Source organism: Daldinia childiae, assembly GCF_008694065.1.
Source record: "Daldinia childiae strain JS-1345 chromosome Unknown Scaffold3, whole genome shotgun sequence".
In the NCBI taxonomy this organism is placed as follows: domain Eukaryota; kingdom Fungi; phylum Ascomycota; class Sordariomycetes; order Xylariales; family Hypoxylaceae; genus Daldinia; species Daldinia childiae.
This window is the reverse complement of record NW_022984644.1, coordinates 4,592,612-4,613,630: the sequence shown is the minus strand read 5'-3', so window position 1 is coordinate 4,613,630 and position 21,019 is coordinate 4,592,612. Positions and strand designations below refer to the sequence as shown.

The window sequence follows — 21,019 nt, the reverse complement described above, 5'->3', positions numbered from 1 at the left end:
TGCTGACCAGTAGCGTATGGTCAATTCCGAAATGAAGTTCATGGGATCATTCAATATAGGGATTTATAGCTCGACCCCTGAAATTGGAAAGAATCGGATTGGTGTATACTAAGTGGGCCATCCCTTTGAAGGAAGGCCAAGTGTTTTCTATACCACACTAGGTATTTTAGCGAAGGGTCGTATGTTCTGTAGGATGCTAGTAGTGGCATCGCAATAATTTTCTATGATCGGGTTAGCCTAGAATGACTAGAAAAATCAAGTAACATTGATTATTTTCACCAAGCATGCTTTACCAGTACTAATATGCCACGATCCAGTAGGAAATAGGCTTAGATCTGTTCATGATAGAATAAATGTTGCATGATGGGATAGCCTGCAACTCTAAGTAGCAATTAATGCACTATTACTGGTAATAAAACCTACAATACCAGGAAGTGAAATGGTTGTTCCTTGCTAGTCGTACTAGATTGCGTAGAGGCTATAACGTATAAATAATGCTATAGATATTTATCAATCTTAAGATTTAATATCAAATAATAAATAGAATGTTGTTACTAAGTATGCGGCTATGTTTAATATGAATTCTATCTATACTAACATAACGAGTTGTCTAATCGCTACTATCTCGAGAGTAAAATTTGATGCTTAAAAGGCATGGTGACCAAACCCTAGTTTAGATAAGAGTTCTTACTTGACTTCAAATGAGTTAAAGACAACAGGGTGAGTCCAATGAAATATACCTAATTAATAAACAATGTTTTTTTAAAGTCTTATTTCGAAGTGCTAATGAACTCCGTAGTGATTATGTCAATGGCCGGAATGATTCCGGCCACGGCCGGTTTTTACCGGGCTTGGTGGGTCCACTTTTCCCTATCATCTGCCGGGGATAAAGTTAGGCTTCATTTTGCTGAATTTCAATTACGTAACTCTTATCAGCATTTACAACCTCTTCTTTGTTGGGTAAAATATCGCCTTGACTAGTAGGTAGTTGCGCTTCTACTATAATCAGTGCTGATTGATACCCACCCAGGTAAGTATTAGCCAGAAGAGAGAACGGCTTGTGCGATACTAGATTAAAAAAATCATATCTGCTAGCTAAAATTATAGAGGCTCATATCAAAGCCTGTTATTATCATACAATGAACAATTTTGAACTACGTGAAAGTGCTGGGTACCTAAGGTAGTAGAGGAAACTTGTCTGTTACTCAAAGAAATACGGTTGAGTTCTTACCCTTAAGCTGATATTATCTGAATATAAGCCAGGGGTTAATGGGGATCCCGTATGTCACACGGCATGTACACTGATAAATGATCACGGCTGTTGTGCGGTGGGGATCGCGTTGAATCATGATGGTTCGGTTGTTGAGGTTCGCTTCATTTCTCGACTATTCCTATCCTGTTTTTGTGAGATAAAGATAACCGGCAGTTGAATCAGTTTTACAAGATATGGTAAGTATGAACCCGACTTCGGTCTGGGCATATTGGCCGGAAAGGTTCCGGCCATGAGGTAAATGTAAGGACAATGAATGAGTTTGCTATAGAATCCGATTTCGCTCGAGGCCGGAATCGTTCCGGCCAGGGAGGTGTGAGAAGGTTCCGGAGGTCCTGGAACTTACTTGATCGTCAACTCCGCAATTTTACGTTGAGGCCGGAACAGTTCCGGCCACGGTCTATATTAGCACGCGAAATCAACCGCCACTCCGGTCAAAGGTCAAACTTCTCATACCTCAAGATCTCCCCTTAAGTCCAAAAATTTTATATATTATTACAATTTTTAAAGTCTACACTCTTCCAACATTGCAATATGTTAATCCCTAAGTCATCTTTCGAGGTCTTGGAAGACACCAAGCCAGATGATGTCTCACTTCCTGCCTTTATGGTCTCAACGACTCGGGGTTTTCTGGCACGTATGGATCCTCTCGTCACCCTCCCCCCTGAGTTTGAACCAGTCGAGACTCTACTCCAAGCAATGCCTGTCCAAACTCAGTCAGGCAAACCTGGACTGCTTGCTACTGGCCAGCTAGGTGATACCGTACTCAAAGACCTCCCAGACCTGACCGAACAAATCGAAAAATACCACGATAACCTTCCCATGATGAATGCCCTTTATCGTGACTACTCATTCTTAGCATCGGCGTTTCTTCTAGAGCCATGCCACTTGAGGTTCATCAAGGGTGAGCCATATGGACTAGGGAGATCTTTCCTTCCTGCTCAACTGTCTCGACCTATTGTCCGCTGTGCTGAGTTGTAAGTCATTATTGTTTTCATCACATTATTTCATTCGTTAACTAATTCCTCATAGGGCTGGATTCAAACCCTTCATGGAGTATGCGGGTTCATATGCCCTTTTTAACTATCGCCTTCAGAATCCAGACGCGGGTCTTGAGTACTCTAACTTGCGCCTGATACGGGCCTTTGAGCACGGTTTGGACCCTACCTCTTCCGAGGCTGGCTTCGTACTGGTGCATATTGACATGGTAAAGAACTCGGGCCCCTTAGTTAGCGGCACGATGTCATGTCTGCGAGCGCTTGATAATGCCGATGGGGTTTCATCCCTGCAGCAGAGAAAGTCCTTTAATAAAGGTTTGCACACCGTTGTAGATGCGATGAGAAAGGTTAATGGCGTAATGGAAACCATGTGGATGAAATCTAAGCCGCGGTCGTATACGAGCTTTCGTACTTTTATATTCGGCATCACGTCTCAGTCCATGTTTCCCGATGGTGTTGTCTACGAAGACGTCAACGACGGCAAACCCTTAAGCTTTAGGGGTGAGAGTGGCGCGAATGACACCATGATCCCACTGATGGATAACCTTCGTATGTATCATCAAAATACTTTTTCATTCTCAACATCCCTTGCCGGACTTGCTTGGGAGCTATGGCTCCCAAGACACGTCCGAGTTCCTTCGAATGCTTCAAAGGAGAGCGTTTATTGACTCATGATTATAGTTCAGATCGATATGCCGGATACTCCCCTCACAGAGATCTTAAAGGATTTCAGGGATTACCGACCGAGTAATCACCGCCAGTTTCTTGCTGAGGTAAAGAAGTGTTCAGAGGAACTACATATAAAAGATTTTGCCCTAGCTATTGGTACCGAACACAACTCATCAACAGGAACCGAAGATCTGGAATTAGTTAAAGAGTCTCGACGCCTTTGGCTCCACGCTCTGAACCAGGTTCGAGACTTCAGGTGGCGGCACTGGTGTTTTGCCCGCGAGTATATTCTCAAGCAGACCTCGCATCCCACAGCCACGGGAGGTAGCCCAATCGTTACTTGGCTCCCAAATCAACTACAGGCTGTCATGGAGGAGATGACGGAGATTGCCAATAGTGTCGGTGCGCGAAGTGGATCTATGGAACTTGGACCAGAGCATCGGGACATCATGGACCTTGTTGAACGGCAGAATCAAAGCTTGCAGAAGGAAGTAGAAAAATACTGCAGAGAACGTGGTGTGGCTGCTTATGGTAAATAAGCTTTGGAGACCGCATTCCTCTATAGGGGCTAGGATAGATGATATACTTGATCCTCTAAAAAGGCTCTACCTAGATTCTATGGTGTTGCGAAGATATCTCAGTTTACTTATAATATATAAGCCATGTGTCCCTTCTCAAGTATAACGAGTTAGTAATTAGTATACTTCTAAGATAAGTTATAGCCTTGCTCTCACGGACATAAGCAAGTTATGTAGTGATTACTCCGCTAATATGTTTGGGGTATGGGGGAATATAAGACTCGTAGATCGTAGAGACTGTAAGTATACTTATTTCGTACATATATATAATACATCATAGCCTGCAGGTTTAATATGAGATATCTTTTATTTTCTATTTCTTTTCGGTTTTATCTTTCGAGTTTCCAAGTCTATTCCAGGGGAATAAATTCCCTGATATTTCAGTATTATGTTTGAATAGCTTCCTTCCATCACTACACAGTCCATTTCTCATAATCCGGGAAATACCGGTCGTGAATGCGTCCCGCGTAGTCAAGGAGGACGGGGAAACTTTTGATCATGTCATGAGATTTGGGTCCGCTGTAGTGAAGTATTATGATTAGTATAGGCTCGAACAGGGAGATAAATTACTGTTCACTCACGCAGTACATATCCAAGCAGATACAATGAAGCCAAACAGACACGCATCCGCCTCTGTCGGTTCTTCTCCGCCTAGTATCCAAAATGGCTCTTCGTCACTGCCTTTACTACTGGATCGCGATGTTATAACTATGCCATGAACGTTAATATCTTTTTTCTTAATAAGTAGTTAAATAGGCTATGAAACCGGAGTTAAGATCTGGCACTCCTCGGCCATGTCTCAATAAAATCAATGGGATGATAAGTGGAAGTTATAAAAAGTCACTCACGTTGCACATTAATTGCTTCCCAGATCTCATACATAGACTGCTCAATTTCCTCATTGGTAAACCGGCCAGTACCTTGACCATTCAACATCGCGGCGTTGGCACGATAAGCTAATAAACCCACGACGACGCGGATCGGATATGGGATCGGCCACAGAACATGGTCCCTCATGGTGTAATAATTCTGGATCCAACGCTCCCAAGTCTATCGTAGTCAGTAAATCATATATCTCATATAGGTCATACATAAGTTAAGGTGCAAAGAAAACTTACTTGGTAAAAAGATAACTTGTTCTCTAGAAGGGCTACTAGTGCCATGTCTTGCAACCTTTTCGACGGGTCTAGCGCTCTGTTTAGATCCGGAAGGATATCCCACTCTGTTAGGGTCTTGATAATAAGGGTAGAGTCGCCGAGTTGTACTTTTGGCTGGGAGCCTTCCCCCTTTCCGGATGAGGAAGTAGTAGATAGATCGGGGCATTCTATGTATGGTATCTTGCCCCTAGGCGCCGTTTTAGGCGAACCTACTCCTATATTATACCGTACGCCCGCGAAGCGCAATCGCGCTTCTAATTTGTTTACGTATGGGGACCATACATGATTTCCAGTGTCTTTAAACCCACGGAAGATGGTTATGTCCGGGTTTACGTTGACGTTCTGGGTGACCATGGTGATGAAATGAGATAAGTATCAGGTAATTGACTGAAGTAGAATTCTGGTGTGGTTAAATGTGGATATAGAATAAGATATTGATGGATATTTAGTAGTAGCAGTGGTGGTGGCAATGTTGGTTTTATGAACAATATCTATTGATTACGATGAAGAAAAGGGATATCAAGTAATATTAATACTAAGCCTCATAAGATACTCAGCTAAAATATATACTAGCAGCCTTAGGTAGTATTCGCGAAGTTCGTCACTTGGACTGGAGCGAGTGTGCGGCGTAGATGTTGTATTTAAAGACTACATGGAAAATTACACGATATCCTCCGTTTTCAAGAATTATAAATAAGCTAACACATACTTCATACGGAATGCGCGTTATGTGATAAGCGCGAGGGCGAAATAACTATAGAAAAATAGTATTGATTAATTGGTGAGCTGATCCGTACCTATCCATGAGTTAGTCAGAGGCGGGCTAACTCGCACATTTCGGACAAGGCCATGATGCCGGCACGGAAGACTTCAAAATAAATAGGATATTTTCTATCTTTGGCGCGAGATTGCAACCCGCACCCCTTACGGTGGACCATTATGACATTAGTGCCAAAATCAAGAAAATAGGTCAGGGCTGTCCAAAAAGGGTAATATATCAAGTGCACAGTATACTATGCGGGGTATATACAAGGTAAAATACAAAACTTTTATATTATTTGATAACTTTTCGAGTAATATTAATATAAATTTATGAAAAATACCATTACTTTACTTGAAATATTATAAAAATTAGTAAAATGGTCTTATAATATTCCTGATTTATTTCGTAAAGATAATGTGTAATATAAAGGGAGGGCTATTATGCGTACGGGTGGTTATAAAGGGTGTCACGTGCCGTATAAGACTTATTGGATATTGATATAACACGCTATACGATACGTTAGCCAAAAGATGTATACATGCAACTTATATCATTATTTTCGCATTAATTAAGGCTATAAAATGATACTAATTATATTTTTTGAAATGGTATAGTGGTAAAGTTATTTGAAAGTTATTTGAATATGTATAAGTGTTGTTATTGAATTCGGGTATTTTGAGGCTAAGGTAAAGGCTATATCTGATTGGCTATTCGACTTTTGGCTGGCTTTATAGACTTTTTAATAACACTACGAATCTTAGGTCGAGTTACATGCAATTTGGATGGTAATTTTTGTCCTTTTTCAATCAAAATATTGATAGTTTTCGAAAAATATTCGGATAGATATTCGTAAAGTTATTGTGGTATAAGGTAAAAAAGGGCATTAATTGTGTATACAGCGCATATTAATTGAGTTTACACTGTATTTTTGCCTTACTATTACCTTATTAGACATAGTGCCACCCATTTTCTCGATTTTGGCACTAATGTCATAATGGTCCACCGTACCCCTACTAGCGTATTATGGGGCTTCCGCGCTGTCTTGGCGTTTTCTTTTTTAATCATGCTGTTATGTAAGGTACCTCCTACCTAGGTACTATGCGTTTTTTATGCTTAATAATCAATTAAATGTTTATAAAACGGGATGGGGCGTGGACCGGGTGTTTGACTTATTTCCAATCTTTATACTTGAAATCCCGGCATGGTTCTTCAAAAAGTACCCGAAACGGTAAACTGTAAGTGACCCGGGGACCAGGTAGCTTCTAGATCGGCTCGAGGTAGACCGAAATGAGCACATCATCTACAAACTGTGTCCAATGGACCACCTAAAGAACGGAGGGCATATGTGCGGAACACCTAGATTGTCATGTCCTCAAAGTCATGAAACATCGTGTGTTAAATTATAGGTTCTATCGTATCATTTAATCCTGTATCTTCAAGCCAATGCTTTCCTTAAAGCGTTCATGAACCTCCATACATCATCAAACGTGCAATACATGGGCACCGGCGCAACCCGAATGACACCCGGCTTCCTCTTGTCACAAAGGATGCCCTCCTCGGTCAACGACGCGCTCACCTTGTCCAACAGTCCATCCCTCAACAGGACGCTGAGCTGTGTGCCCCTTTCGGATGGGTCTCTCGGCGTAATGACGCGCAGCGCCTGTTCCTCACCATCTCCGCCCGACAGACTATCCGCTATAATGCCGTCTAGCAACAACTCAGCATACGCCGTCAATACAAGCGACTTAGACCTTAGTGTAGCCATGTCCGTCTTTTCAAACACTGACAGCGCCGCCAAAAGCGACGCAAGATCAATGGCCGATGGGTTCGAGACCTGATAACCTCCCGCGCCAGCAGTCGGCAAGAACTTGTTATCCATGTTGAACCGCACCGACTTGTCCCCACCGTACCACCCCGACAGCCGCGGGCGGTACGTCGCCTTGCCCTCGGGGTATTCTCCCCTCTCCACGGCGCCGTGGCGCTCGTGCACAAATGCGCCGGCGATAGAACCCGGCCCGGCGTTCTGGTACTTGTACGTGCACCAGGCGGCAAAGTCGACGTTCCAGTCGTGCAGGCGCAACTCGACGTTGCCGGCGGCGTGGGCGAGGTCCCAGCCGACGACGATGCCCTTGGACTGGGCGTGAGCCGTGATGCGCTCTATGTCAAAGAGCTGGCCACTGTAGTACTGGATGCCGGGGAGGAGGATGAGGGCCGTCTCATCAGCGTGTTCGTCGATGGTGCGCAGGATGAGGTCCGTGGAGATGTAAAAGTTGGCGTCAGGCTGGATTGTGATCATGGACTTAGAGGGGTCGAGGTTGTGCCATTGGATTTGGGACTCGATTGCGTACTTGTTACTCTTGTTAGTACCCTCCCACACTGGTCTGATATCATTCTTATTTATTCGCCCCTGAGATCTTGGCAGTCCTGCAGCCCATGAGACGAAGTAGAGAAATGTAAAGCCCTCGAGACCAAAGTGCCATGTAAAAAGCGCACATAATGAGAATGAAAAAACTCACATAATCACTGGGAAATGGTCGCCACTCCAAGATGATTTTATGCCTCTTCTCCGTCGGCCGGTAGAAGCTTGCCATAAGTAGGTGCAGGTTCGCCGTCAGAGTGTTCATTATGACCACCTCTTCCGGCTTGGCCCCGACAATGGCGGCGCTCTTGATCGCACAGTCCTCGGCCAGATCCTGCCAGCAAGCAAGGGGTGATGTCTCGAGATTCTGGAAATGCCCACCCACGCCGATGGAACCCCATGTCTCAAGTTGCGCATTGAGGTACCGCCTCAAGGCCTTGGGCTGGGGGCCTAGGGAGTTGCCACAGAAATAAATGCCAGTTGACGACACATTAGCATCATCTGTAGAAGAGGCGGCAGACGTGCCGTTGGCGTGGCCGTTGATCCCGTTGAGCTTTGAGCCATCTGAATAAAGAGTAAGTCGATCTGTCTTCTCACTTTTGTTCATCTATTCTTTGCCACTCCCTCAACGGGAGGACTTTAGATGCTTTGCGGGAGACTAACCTGGCAGTGTCCCGTCGAGGGCTTTCTTCTTCAGGGATGCCTTCGTCGGTAGGATGAACTCATCCCTCAAGTGCCGAATCGGGTCTTGGGAATCTAGCTCCCGAGCAAACTCGGCCGTGTTGGCATTTGAAGGGAACTTGGCCTGGCCCTCGGAGCGGAGCTGTTCGACGTACGACGAGAAGCTCATTCTGTCTTAAGATAGTACCATTTGCAACGGATAAGGTGCTGACTGAAGTCCGGATTTGGATGAGATGCGCAACGACTCTGGATATATGATGGGATCCGGGTGTTGGAGTCTGGGTATTTTCGCCATCTTTGTAGCCCGTCTTACATGGCGGAGTCTGGCTTGATGAAAAAGGTATTATCGGCCGGGGTCCGCTGAAAAACCCGCCATCTACCCGCAAGTTTCCACTACCCCCATCTGAAAATCCGGCTTCCGTCATCCGCATCCGAATCGGAAGCTCCTTTCATCCACCATCCGCTATCCGAACCGGAACCCCTTTTCATCCGCTTCTAACCGCAACACGCATCGCGAAGTAAAGGGGTCCACCAAGGCAGATAAAGTTATACAGAGTGTTCAGAAAAATTCAAGTAAGTTTGGTTGAAATAGGTACTTCATGTCCAAGTTCCTAGTTTTCGGTTTAATTATTGGTATCTCTTGTCATATTTATTCCCATAGCTTTGAATATCCTAAGCTCAAGACAACATCCATCATCTCTATCTCAAAATCTTTTGACCTACACGCAACATGTCTCCTCATGCTATCTCATCACCAAGAGAGGAAGCTGTCACAGAAGCAGGTTACCTAAAAAAATTCGCCATTACAGACAATGGATTTCTACCATCTGAGGCACCCTTGAAGTGCCTATCTCATCCCTACTATGCGCCGTGGGAGCGGGTTATTCATAATCTGCCTTCCTTATTGGAGTCCCAAAAGTTCCATGATCAAGTTAGACAACTCCCAGTGCTATCAACGACGAAATTGACATCCGAAGCCGAATGGCGCCGAGCTTATGTCATTCTCACCTTCTTGAACCATGGTTGGGTCTGGGGCGGAGATAAAGCTCATGAGGTGAGTGTTAGCGAGTATAAAGCAACATTGACTGGACGTATACTTACTCGGTCTATATAGATTCTCCCTCCAGCAATTTCCATCCCTCTTCTCAGCGTGTCCGATCACCTCGAACTGCCACCAGTAACAACCTACGCAGGCCTAAATCTCTGGAACTTCTCCAGTCCCATCACTAATTTTACCGATCTCGACCGCCTCGAAGTCCTTCACACCTTCACCGGCACACGAGACGAAGCATGGTTCTATCTAGTCTCCGTCGCCATGGAAGCCGAAGGTGCACAGATCGTCTCCTCCATGCTCTCCGCGCTTAGCGTTATCACTTCTCGCGACTACGATACCGTGACGGGTTCTCTCGAGTCTCTGACCGGGAGCATCCGTAAAATAGGTACGCTGCTCGAGCGCATGTATGAAAAGTGTGACCCCATGGTTTTCTTCTATAAGATCCGACCGTTTCTGGCTGGCAGCAAGAACATGGCAGCCGCAGGACTGCCGAAGGGTGTATTCTATGACGAGGGAGATGGAAAGGGGGAGTGGCAGCAACTGCGGGGAGGAAACAACGGGCAAAGCTCATTGATCCAGTTCATCGACATTGTTCTCGGGGTCGAACACATCTCTCACGGCGACAGCACGCCGGATACGGCGACGCGTCGGGAAAAGGAGACACAGAACAAGGAGCCATCCACTTTCCATCAACAGGTCCGAGAGTACATGCCCGGGCCTCACCGACGATTCTTGGAGCACGTTGCGCGCATGGGAAGCATCCGAGAGCTGGCTCTTGTGCCACCCAAGACGCCAGAGCAGGAAAGACTGAGGGATGCGTACCAAGCCGCGACGAGGACCTTGACGGAATTCAGAAATAAACATCTCCAAATCGTAACGAGATACATCATCTTACCATCTAAGCGCGGGAACAATACTGAAACAAAAACATCACAGGGGCATGGTGACAAGGTCGACTTGGCGAGTGTGTCCAAGTCAACCAAGGATACGACTGAGCTAACGGGTACCGGAGGAACAGCTTTGATGCCTTTCCTTAAGCAGACAAGGGACGAGACCATACAGGCGGGAGACTTGACTAAGCGGACTTGAATACATTAGAGAATACCCAGTTTATGTTTATTCGGGGATCGATTGATCAATAGCTACCTACTCAACTAGGAAAGGGCTTGTCTGATAGAATTGGGAATGAAATTGAGGAGCCACATACTTAGCGGGCATATAGGCGTTGCATCAGCTAGCGTTTCTCGGAACAGAATTGGAAAAAACCTTGGAGATTTTTACGTCAAACAATCTAATGTTACACACATCGCACATAATCCGCCGTGTCCGAATGCCACTTCTCCATCCCTCCAGCCCCCAGCGAAAAATAAAGGCCCAGTCTTGGCATTCTCCCTCCAAAACAATACCATATAATATATTCAAAATAAGCATGAAAAAAAGGATTGAAAAAAGGGAAAAAATTATATATTAGCTCGCTAGCCTTTATTATCATTATAGGTAATTTTTATAATTTTACTACCTTAAAAATGGTGGAATTATATATGCGTAAATGCCGATTCTTTAAGAAGGGCTAAATGCCAAGACTGGGCCTTTATTTTTCGCTACTGACTGCCCTCTTCCCCCTCCCCCCCCGGTGATTCCCTGAACGTAAAAGTCGTCCTGTTCATCGACCACCTCAATGCCAAGCACATTTTTTCTCTTTATGGATACCAGATAGTCAATTTACTGATTGATTACCTTGGGAATCCAAACCTATATTTACTGTTACTATTTATACAGCCACTAGATAGATCACTCCCTTACCTTCTTAATCAACAAGTTCAGAGTCCTTGAGCATCTAGGAGAGCATCTCATACAAGTCGGCGTAGAAAACGATGGTCTCGAGCAGCTCGCTAGGGTGCATGGCAGGGAAGACAAGCAGCAAGCGTAATAACTTACGCCAGTGGATCAGATCATAGTTAAAATAATGGGCTGCCTCTAGATTTTTCGAGGATTCCCGAGTTGTGTGTCCTCATAGGTGATGGGGGCTAGTTGTCTAGAAACACAAATGGATAATCTAAAGCAAGGAAGACTGTTCTATAATTTCTGCTCATACTATCTCAGTGCATTGCTCGATATTCATTACCACAGTCGCCAAGCTTTTCATATACTCTCTTTATCCTTTCACCGTTAGCACCCAGGGCTAAGGTGCCAATAGCCTCGAGGTCTTCAGCGTCCAGCTGTACATTGAATGTTGCTAGGTTGCCATCGGCATGACTCGACAGACCCAATCGCGTACCGACAATAACGGCCCCTACTGCCGGCTGTTGAAGCACCCAGCGAGTCGACACGTTTGCCAGGCTCACGCCATGCTTCTTCGCGGTTGAGTCCAGCACAGAGAGCAGATTCTGGAACTCCGCCCAGCTTCCCCAATTGGATATCATGTCGAAGTACTGTCGAGACTGTTAGTCCTGAATCCAAAAGTCCGGCTTTACTCGGAGCAACATAATTCAGTTAAGAGTGAAGATTAGTGCATACTTTTCTTTGCGATGGGGTGAGCTTGGCTCCGTCTCCGTAGATTTCTGGGACTGGTTTATCTAGCCATTTGGCGGAGAGAAATCCGCCACACTTAGGTAGGCGGTGTCAGAACTAGCGTCACTATATGGGATCCTGACAGGAGGGTAGGGGCGGACATACGAAAGACCCGTAGGTGAGCAATTTGATGTCGTACTTGGTGCAAGTGGACGCCAGTTCGATAAGTGGGCGAGAGTCCATCAAAGAGAACTACAATCAGAATTCATCAGCTCTGGGGGCTAGAAATGCACTCAAATATCTGAGCTTCGATGAGGAAAGTCTGACTTGAACCTGGTTTGATACGATTCCCACCTCTCCTGTCTTGGACAAAAGATATTCACACGCTTCCTCGGTGTGTGCGGAGTCGAAGTTGCACAGCCCGACAGCCGACAGGATTTCGGGTCGTTCCTTTGTTAGTTTGACAAGCTCGACTAAGATGTCGAGGTACTCTTTGGACGAATACTGAGAAGTATATTAGAATGTATAATCGGTTTCAGTAGCGTATTCAAGTCACTTACATCATGCCAATGGAGCTGCAGTAGCTCCACGCGCCCTCCGAGCCGTCTAGATCTCTCTTTAACCTTCGCGAGCACCCATTCAGGCGTCACAACGTCTGTAAACTTCCCAAACACGCACCACTTCGTTGCGGCGAACACCTTGTCGCGGACACTAGCAGGAGATAAACGATTCCGAAAAGCACCGTACACAAGTTCTGCGTCGCCCTATCAATTATATCACTTAGCAAGACGGCACATAGAAGTAAGCGTCGCATACTGTCCCCATGTCACCAGAACCCTTCAGAAAGGCTTGTAAATCAATTCCGGGTGAAATGAAGGATGTCTTGACCTACATAATGATCCGCCATGTCGGTTGCTGTCAGGCCTGCTTCGACAAGCCCTTTAAGTGCATCATCTTGCATCTTCGCCGATGCTGATCCCCATGCTGGGGACGAAAGCTGCCACAAACCATTGAACAGTCGCGGAACAGTAAGTGATCCCAAGCGAAACGTTTCTATCTGGTTGCTGGTGGGCACAAAATGCACTTCGATAGGTGTAGGGTCCGACCTTTGTTCCTTTGCGACCACAAAATCGGGATAAAAGATCGAGAGGGCGTCATGAAGCTGACGCTCTGAACGCTCCAAAGCTTGAGCAGCGACAGAAGACTTCTTTCTCAGTGATTTTAGTGCAAGTAAAACACTTTCAAGGATAGATCGGAGCTCCTGGGTCGGGTCGGGCCTGGTTTCCTTGAGTGCTTGAATGGCCTGGACGGTGTCCCCATCCACAATTTGCAGCGACGCAAGAAGTTCCTCGGACGTTAGTGCGTCTATATGAGGAACCTGAGATAGAATTTCAATGAAAAGAGCCAAGCTATACGTTTCATTTGTTAAGACTTTTTCGTCCATCGTGATGGTCTAGCATATCCGTGCCAATCCAAAGGGGCGTCGGAATCACCCACCTTTGGAGGCCCCTCTGAGCTAATTTGCATGAAAAGAGGCATCGATTCCAAGCCAGGTAATCCTGCGCTGCTGGAGAAAGGTCTTTTGTGTCTGTGTCTATGATCGTCTCTACAGTTGGTGGGGCAGTCGGGCTCTCAAGCAGTCGGCTTCGAACATGATGGACGAAGGGCTGCTGAACCCTCGCGCCTTGAGAGACAAGGAGGCGTAGCGAAGAGCGAAGTAATGTCAACGATACTGCATGAAGTCGTTAGTACATCAGATTCCAAAGCTCAGGGACATCGACATCGACATCGACATCAACTCGTGGTTAAAGATGAAACTAACAATTGGAAATGATGACATCGTCCATCATATTCCTGAAATGCACCTTGTAAGCCGTGTGCTAACGTGAACCATCATGCGATGAGACTTACACGTGTCCAGCCATATTGAATAGTCAGAAGTGTGACCACATTCCTATCGTCAAACACTTATGAGATTTGATAGTAGCGAAGTCCAAGATACAGGATATTCTCGACAGAATTAGAGATTGATCGTCAAGCAATGCAGGCCCATGATCATGCTTCGGGCAATCTTATGAGAACGGTTATAGTTTGGGATAAGGCAATCCCAACCTCCCTTCACTGCCCCCGCTCTTCTTTTTGGCGCGCTGAGGGCAATGTACGACGGATCTCGGGTCCGGAATGTGAACATTTGGACATCATCGGAATCAATATGGTATTTTAGAGCTTCCGAACTCCGACGACCGGAGGGACCAATGTATCATCCCGAGTAGTCTGTCACGCCTCCATCCGGATAGCGCACGGGCATACGGTCGCAGCTAGTGGCCATGAAAGGCTTGAGTTATAATATAGATTTTATAATATTACGTTATTATTATTAGTCGCCCTGGTAAAACTGACCGTTTTTAATCAGGCTTTTTTTTCACTTTTTTTTTTTTTTAAAAAAAAAAAAGAATTCATGAATAATTATTTATGTTAATTTATATTTAATGAAATATCACAAATATAACATTTAAATTTTACCCCGTATAAAATACAAATAATAATTTAAGTGGTGGTTTACACCGAATAAAGTAATCGCAAAATGAAGCTATCGTGATGACTGTTTGTTATAATGATGATGATTACATGTGTGTGTGCTACATGAAAAAGATTGGTATTTTGCGTATGGATCAAATCACGTGATGTTATACAGCCACTGCATCTACGCTATCGTATCATACAAACGGACTTCCCACACTAAAAATTACAAAGTGACGGCTGTATACGGCTCCAACGCGGCCGAACCACCTCAATAATATTTGATAAGAAATATCAAGTAGAAGTAGAACGCGTAGCGGAAGCTAATCAGCCACGATATCGACATTCACTACACCGAAGGGAGACAAGTATGGCAGAGTCTCATTCTATATTCACTTAGAACCAGACCAGGACGGAACCTCCGATATAATGATATTACGGGCGGCTCGCAATTTGACTAATGAAACAACAACCCATTCTCACACCTCAGATCCGATTTTGTACATAGCAGAACAAGTACGGCCTTTAATAAGATGATGCCTCGGACTCCATCTCATCTGCGGCTTTGTGATAGACATAATAGTCTTCAGATTGCCACGAGAGATCGAGAGTAGCCACCTAGTTCTTCACCTTATCTACCGAAGCTTCCATACTCAATTTCTTATCAGACGGAGCCATAGGCGCCTCCTTGTCAACCAGATCCAAACGTATCGCCTCTAGAACCGAGATCTCGGGATACTTCTTCGCAGTCCAATTGTCAAGCCAGTGTACCACCCACAACATTGACAAGAGCAAAACAATGATGCAACTCATCGCGATACCGCCTTTGCGCCAGTATGGGGCATCACTGGCATTATAGAAGGCGATGCCCCAGAATGTGTACAGAATGTTGGCCGTGGTATTCATGGCGAATAGGGTGACGCTCCTGAGTGCGTCATCTCCGCCACGTTGGCAAATGATGTTAGCCCAGCCGAAGAGCAAGGGGTTGACGATGTAGGCGGTGCCGGATAGGTAGAATCCGACGAACGTGCCTGCGAAACTTATGTTTGGAATCATCAGAAGCACGACGGAAACGGCTTGGAGGGCGCACGCAAGAACTCCCATGGGAACTCGCTTGCCCGTAGCATCAATGTAGACCGAGGCCAAGAGGTTGGCGACTATTGAAACACCTTGGATACCGAGTGGAAAAGTGTTGACCTCCGTCTGAGTGAAGTGCTGGTTGTAATACTTGAGGAACAGGAGGAAGCAGTTCTGTATACAATAGGCCTCGAGTGCGGCACAGACGAAGGAAAAGGAGCAGAGAATGTAACTGGTTACAAGCACCAGAGTTAGCCAGGTGAAGGAAAATAGGGATAACCTCAAGGTAGAAATTGTCAACATACAATGCAGGGGACCCGAACACGCGCTTGGCTAGAGACCAAGGGTTGATGTTGTGGCCGTCCGCCTTCTTTGGCGGCAGGCGATCGAGAGCGAGCTGCTTCTCAGACGGCCTAAAAAAGGGTGCTTTGGTGGTCTCGGGCGTATCAGGGAACCACAGGTAGCCAAAAATGGCAATAGGACATGTGATGATACCATCTTGGCGGGGGATCAGTCAAGGCCCGAGGATTCGAGGAACGATTAGTAGGGATGCAACTGACCAATAATGAACACCCACTTCCAGCCTGCAAGACCAGCGAGTCCGTCCATACCGCGGTGAATAGCCGTCATCATGATACCTGCGAACATAGTACCTGCTTGGCCCGAGGCTGTGAAGATAGCTGTACGTTTGGCAATCTCTCTGGGCTTACTATAAGCGTCGCATTTTGAGTCAGTCAACTGCTATTCTGTATTGTTGCAGGTGGATACGCGTAAAAGTTCTCAGAGAGAGAGAGAGAGCTCAATGATTTCCATGTGAAGGAGAGAAAGGCACACGTACTACCAGGACCCGATGATGTATATCGTTCCACAATACGTGCTCGCCTCAACCAGACCCAAGAGAAAGCGGATAGCGGCAAGCTGCGCGAAATTCTTGCAGGCGGCGGTAGCCTTGAGGGAGAAGAAAGATCAGAAGTGAATCCTATAGAATGAAGCCTGAGAGCAGCTTAAGCGATGCGCCTACCATTGTCAAGCCAGCCCATACAAGGACACAACTAGGCAGCCAAATGCGAGGCGCAATTTTCTGGATAACGATACCATGGGGAATCTGACCGATGGTGTATCTGCGTGCTCCAGTTAGTCGCTGATATCTGCCAGGGATGAAAGCCCTGGTCTCGTGTGCGAAGATGGGAAAATATACCCAACAGTTGCTAAGGAGAGCAAAATGCTATATTGATTTCCGTCAAGGTCAAGTTCTTCTCGAAGACCAGCCACCTAATGAACATATTAGCGGGCCATACGCCAATCTTCGAATTGCGACAAAGCGAAGTATTCAGTAATCATACGTAGGCGTTTGCAAAGGCAGCTCGATCTGTTCTACTGTTAGCGCATTGATGGCAACAGAGTCATCCCTTCACTTGCTGGGTTGCATACCTAAGAAGTTGAAGAAAGAGCTGAAGCAGCAGTAAGTCTGTCGGTCGGTGGTGGTTAGATTGTGACCAGCAGACTGCTTTCTTAAGCTAAAGAGAAAGTGTAGTATCTGACCAAGATGAAGAAATCTATCTCCGGAGTTAATAGCTGTCGCCACCACATGTAGGTAGCGTAGATGACTTCACTCACCAAGCTTTCGCACAAGCTTCGTCTCTTCTTTGCTTTTGGCCTCGTCTCCGAGGAAGAGCACTAATGATGAAAAATTAGATTCTACCACACCTCGAATATTCTCTCATGGTCTTCATACCCTTTGTCTTGTGCCAGGTAGACTGCTTAGGAGCCTCCATATTGAGTTCGAGTAGAGTCTGTGATAGTGATGACCCTATCTCAGGCGTGTTGTCACAGGCCAGGAAGCTCTCGCACTGGGGTGCAAAGACTACAGAAACTCTTAAGTCCCAAAGACAAGTAAGTTGAGATAAAAGCGGCTGACTAGCTAGGAGGAAGAAGATTGGATGGATAAATCCTCGAGTTAACGATGGGGGAGCACGTCGGAACTTATCATGGTCAGTGAGTCTTCCATACACTACAACCCTTGAACTAGTTGCAGTGGGTCAAGTTACTCTTATAGCCTTAGATAAGATATGTAGGTACTTAACCAAGTCTTAAATTTCTAACTTTCCTATCTTCCCCCTGTAAAGATATGGCTGATCAGACTTAAAATAGGAAAGGTTGGGGGGGTATAAAAGCAGCACCCGTGTTTCGGCACATACATAATGGTACTCCCTCCCTAGAAGCCCCGTATTATACAGTACATATGGAGAAAATGATTTAAATCTCAATTCAAGTAACGGCCCCGCCTAGCCCGTATCCGAGAAATCGGAGCAGTGATAACCTAGTGTATAGCCACAAGTCAGAACTCCGAATAGTGATAAGAATTGTTAACTTCCGTTATCACGGCTATCTATCACGACGTAAACCCATCCTAGCTGGTGCACTGGGGTAAGTCGCATAGACCTTGCCTTGGATGTCGGCCAGAGCTGTCGAATTTGACCTCCATCCACGCAGCGATATGCCCCAGATTTATGAATTACGTTCTTAAGATTCAACCTCAAATTAGTAGAAAAACATTTACTCAAAGGGTAATCGGAGTTGGACACAATAACATTTCATTCACCACACTACCGCCCAAGCGCAACAAGCAAAATGGCTGCTGAAGAGCGTACATTACTCCTCCAGCGAGACCATGCACCAGCCGAATTGAAAGTCAGGCATTCGTCATGGACTCCTAGCACTCGCCTCCTCATAGCCGGTGTACTCATCTCTCTATCTTTCACCTTCACTCAAGTTCCGTGCGTCTATGGTCCTCTCCGCCTAACTCTTGGCCGATTCTTATTCCCTTTATTGCTTTCTGTCTTGACCCATGACACCACAACTCACTGACCATTCCTCATAGTATTCTTTATGCCTTCCGCCTGATGGTTTGCCAGAATTACTATGCCCACAACAAGAATAGCCCAGCCCCGGTTGGGGATGATCAATGCCAACTCGATGAAGTCAATGCGGGCACCGCAAAACAAATATCTCTGTTGGGAATCACCACGACCATCAGCGGGATTTTTAACCTCTTCGTCGCTAGGTGGCAGATGAGGAAGTCTGGCCCCCGGGTAGCCTTGGCTCTCCAGACAGCCTTCCCAGCTCTGCGGGTAGCGATACAAGCCGTGGCTATTTTTCTGGGCGGGCAGGCTGGTATCATCCTTATCCAGTCAACGCAGTGTATCGGGATTCTCGGGGGACCTGCAGGATATTTGTGAGTCCAGCCCCAATTCCTATTGCCCCCTATTACCCTTGATACAGCCTCTGAGGAAGCTCGGACTGTCTAAAGGCAAATTATTGATCCTCGGGTCGAATGTGCCTTTCAGGTTTGTATTGAACACAGCCATCGGAGAGGTTGTCGAGCCGTGGGAAAGGACAGGTTTCTTCGGGAAACTTCAAGGCGCCGTGATGCTTGGCACCGCTGCCGGTTTCTTGTGTAAGTCCATTTTATCCTAACCTGAACTTGACGCTAGACTCGTAATGCATAGCACTGACATTTGGCGCTTTACTATGATTTTCAGTTGGGGGTATTGTCGGAGACACATACGGCATTATCACACCTTTCGAAACAGCTTTCGGTTTATTCGTCGTGTCCACCGTGTATGTGATCTTGGCTTCGCCGTACATATCGCCCAAAGTATTAGCAGATAACGAGTCGCAAAAGGGGGCCCAGAAAAGGTCAGCTCTCCTTACGCTTCTTCACACCCTTGCTCCCAAGAAGTACGTGCGACAGGACGGGAAATTCGTGACCAACTCTGGAGTGCTCTTTCTCGGTCTCGGTATCTTCCTGGGTGTTCTAGGGACAGGGTATGCACCCATCCTCATCCAGATGTACGCCACAGCCGAGTTTGGCTTCCGTTCCACTGAGAATGGTTATGTAATGAGCTTGAACTCATTAATCAGGGGTATTTTTCTCATATTTCTGTTCCCCCGCATTATCACCGCTGGCCGAAGGTGGTACTCTGTTCAACCGTTCCCTAATGCTCCCTCCACTCACAGTGGAGAAGTCTCATTTCCCACCCATCCAGAGGACTTTGACCCTATCCAGGGTATCATGCCGGAGCAAGAACCTGCCGAGCCATTGGTTGCGGTTGACCAAAAAGCGGGATGCTTATTCGACCTGACGTTCCTGAGATGGAGTCTTGTAGCTGACGGGTTCGTTACGGCTTATACTGCATTTGCCACCAAGGGCTGGCACATCTACGTCGCTGCATTCCTTCTGCCGCTTGCATCCGGATCCGCGCCCGCTGCCAAGGGAGTCATCGTGGAGATGTGCCCCGCGTCTCAGCGGGCGGATGCTTTACAGGCTCTGACGTTAATTGAGAATATTGCGATGCTCTCGACGCTGGGTCTGTTCGGCTTCGTGTTCGCGGCATTTGCCGAGTTTGGCAAGGCATATCTGACCTTTTTCTGCAACGCGGTAAGCCCCTCCTCCTATCCCTGAAGCTTGAATTGCTGTCTTCAATTCCCCAAGATCGAGCGCTGACGGATATCTGCCAAAAGGGCGTAGTGATCGTCGCCGTTGCCGTATTGGCCTTCTCTCGCTTTCCTCCTGCTGATAGCAAGTTGGTTAAGGCGGAGGAATCCGAAGCAGAGTGAGACGTCTTTTTTTTATGTATAAGGGTGTTCCAATGGCCGACGTCGGCGCAAATAGAACCCTGGGCAGGTTCAGGCCGACCAGTATAAGCTCCGCGCCGCTACGATCAAGTTGTCTTGACTATCGTATCCATACCTCATATATTTTAACAGAAACATTTGTAAAAAGTACAAGCTGTCATTTCATTTTTCATTCCACTACGGAGAAAAAATCTACCAAATCACAAGCCTAGAAGTAGTTAAGCATCATGAATAAATTTCACTTTTTACCACATTATGTCTCCTCATAAGAAAATAATGCTCTTACTAGCATGACTAACACGAAATGCCATATTGACCCTTTTATTTTATTTTATATACTTCTCCATGTCATTATTTGACTCGGCCCAGTCAAGCGTTACCTTCCAACCCTACCACCGTAGTTTCGGAGTGTTTGAAAGTCCTCAGCCCTGTCCTCACGATTTTAAGAACCGAATTGCAATTAGGATCCGGACAGGCAACTACGGCGTCTGTGGTCATCCAGTCATGCGGATGCGTCACTCTCTGCTTGGCAGCCAGCAGAGGAAGAACGGATGCTGCCCGAAGACTTCAAGTTAGCGGCTCCGATGTTGTCGCGGTATGTACGAAGAACCTTTTGGACCATGAGCAGAAAGAAAGGAGACCTACCGAGGCTGTATATCGAAATTCCCTGCCCAGGAGGCAATCGCAGCATCTCTCCTTCAAGAGTGAAATGGTCTCCTGGCTTGGCCCCACAAATGATCCTCC

The 21,019-nt window shown here is 46.2% G+C and overlaps 7 protein-coding genes across 8 annotated transcripts; 3 read left to right on the top strand and 4 right to left on the bottom strand.

The window, feature by feature from the left end:
* Positions 1-1,804: 1,804 nt before the first annotated feature.
* Positions 1,805-3,476, top strand: GL218_03980 (Indoleamine 2,3-dioxygenase 1; the record flags this gene model as incomplete). Its single annotated transcript, XM_033580561.1, has 3 exons — positions 1,805-2,247; positions 2,303-2,817; positions 2,950-3,476. 3 exons carry the CDS (start codon positions 1,805-1,807, stop codon positions 3,474-3,476), a joined length of 1,485 nt encoding a protein of 494 aa, XP_033436428.1.
* Positions 3,477-3,928: 452 nt separating this feature from the next.
* On the bottom strand, positions 3,929-5,026 carry GL218_03979 (putative glutathione s- protein; the record flags this gene model as incomplete). The annotated part of the gene is made up of 4 exons (XM_033580560.1): positions 3,929-4,034; positions 4,097-4,223; positions 4,364-4,565; positions 4,634-5,026. The coding sequence occupies 4 exons, from the start codon at positions 5,024-5,026 to the stop codon at positions 3,929-3,931; spliced, it is 828 nt and encodes a 275-aa protein (XP_033437221.1).
* A 1,844-nt stretch (positions 5,027-6,870) lies between these two features.
* Positions 6,871-8,644, bottom strand: GL218_03978 (Kynureninase 1; the record flags this gene model as incomplete). The annotated part of the gene is made up of 3 exons (XM_033580559.1): positions 6,871-7,842; positions 7,952-8,358; positions 8,458-8,644. 3 exons carry the CDS (start codon positions 8,642-8,644, stop codon positions 6,871-6,873), a joined length of 1,566 nt encoding a protein of 521 aa, XP_033437222.1.
* Positions 8,645-9,205: 561 nt separating this feature from the next.
* On the top strand, positions 9,206-10,618 carry GL218_03977 (Indoleamine 2,3-dioxygenase; the record flags this gene model as incomplete). The annotated part of the gene is made up of 2 exons (XM_033580558.1): positions 9,206-9,529; positions 9,590-10,618. 2 exons carry the CDS (start codon positions 9,206-9,208, stop codon positions 10,616-10,618), a joined length of 1,353 nt encoding a protein of 450 aa, XP_033437219.1.
* A 1,010-nt stretch (positions 10,619-11,628) lies between these two features.
* Positions 11,629-13,484, bottom strand: GL218_03976 (uncharacterized protein; the record flags this gene model as incomplete). Its single annotated transcript, XM_033580557.1, has 6 exons — positions 11,629-11,961; positions 12,047-12,136; positions 12,206-12,292; positions 12,395-12,544; positions 12,601-12,804; positions 12,933-13,484. The coding sequence occupies 6 exons, from the start codon at positions 13,482-13,484 to the stop codon at positions 11,629-11,631; spliced, it is 1,416 nt and encodes a 471-aa protein (XP_033437220.1).
* Positions 13,485-15,178: 1,694 nt separating this feature from the next.
* GL218_03975 (Pantothenate transporter liz1) lies at positions 15,179-17,412 on the bottom strand (the record flags this gene model as incomplete). Of its 2 annotated transcripts, XM_033580555.1 has the most annotated exons (11): positions 15,179-15,869; positions 15,943-16,135; positions 16,198-16,346; positions 16,476-16,585; positions 16,659-16,758; positions 16,836-16,909; positions 16,981-17,006; positions 17,069-17,105; positions 17,180-17,193; positions 17,255-17,314; positions 17,373-17,412. In XM_033580555.1, 11 exons carry the CDS (start codon positions 17,410-17,412, stop codon positions 15,179-15,181), a joined length of 1,494 nt encoding a protein of 497 aa, XP_033437216.1. The 2 variants fall into 2 exon arrangements, with proteins under 2 accessions (XP_033437216.1, XP_033437217.1); XM_033580556.1 differs by lacking the exons at positions 17,069-17,105; positions 17,180-17,193.
* An 856-nt stretch (positions 17,413-18,268) lies between these two features.
* Positions 18,269-20,257, top strand: GL218_03974 (uncharacterized protein; the record flags this gene model as incomplete). Its single annotated transcript, XM_033580554.1, has 5 exons — positions 18,269-18,414; positions 18,519-18,872; positions 18,985-19,094; positions 19,180-20,078; positions 20,162-20,257. The coding sequence occupies 5 exons, from the start codon at positions 18,269-18,271 to the stop codon at positions 20,255-20,257; spliced, it is 1,605 nt and encodes a 534-aa protein (XP_033437218.1).
* Between the last annotated feature and the right edge of the window lie 762 nt (positions 20,258-21,019).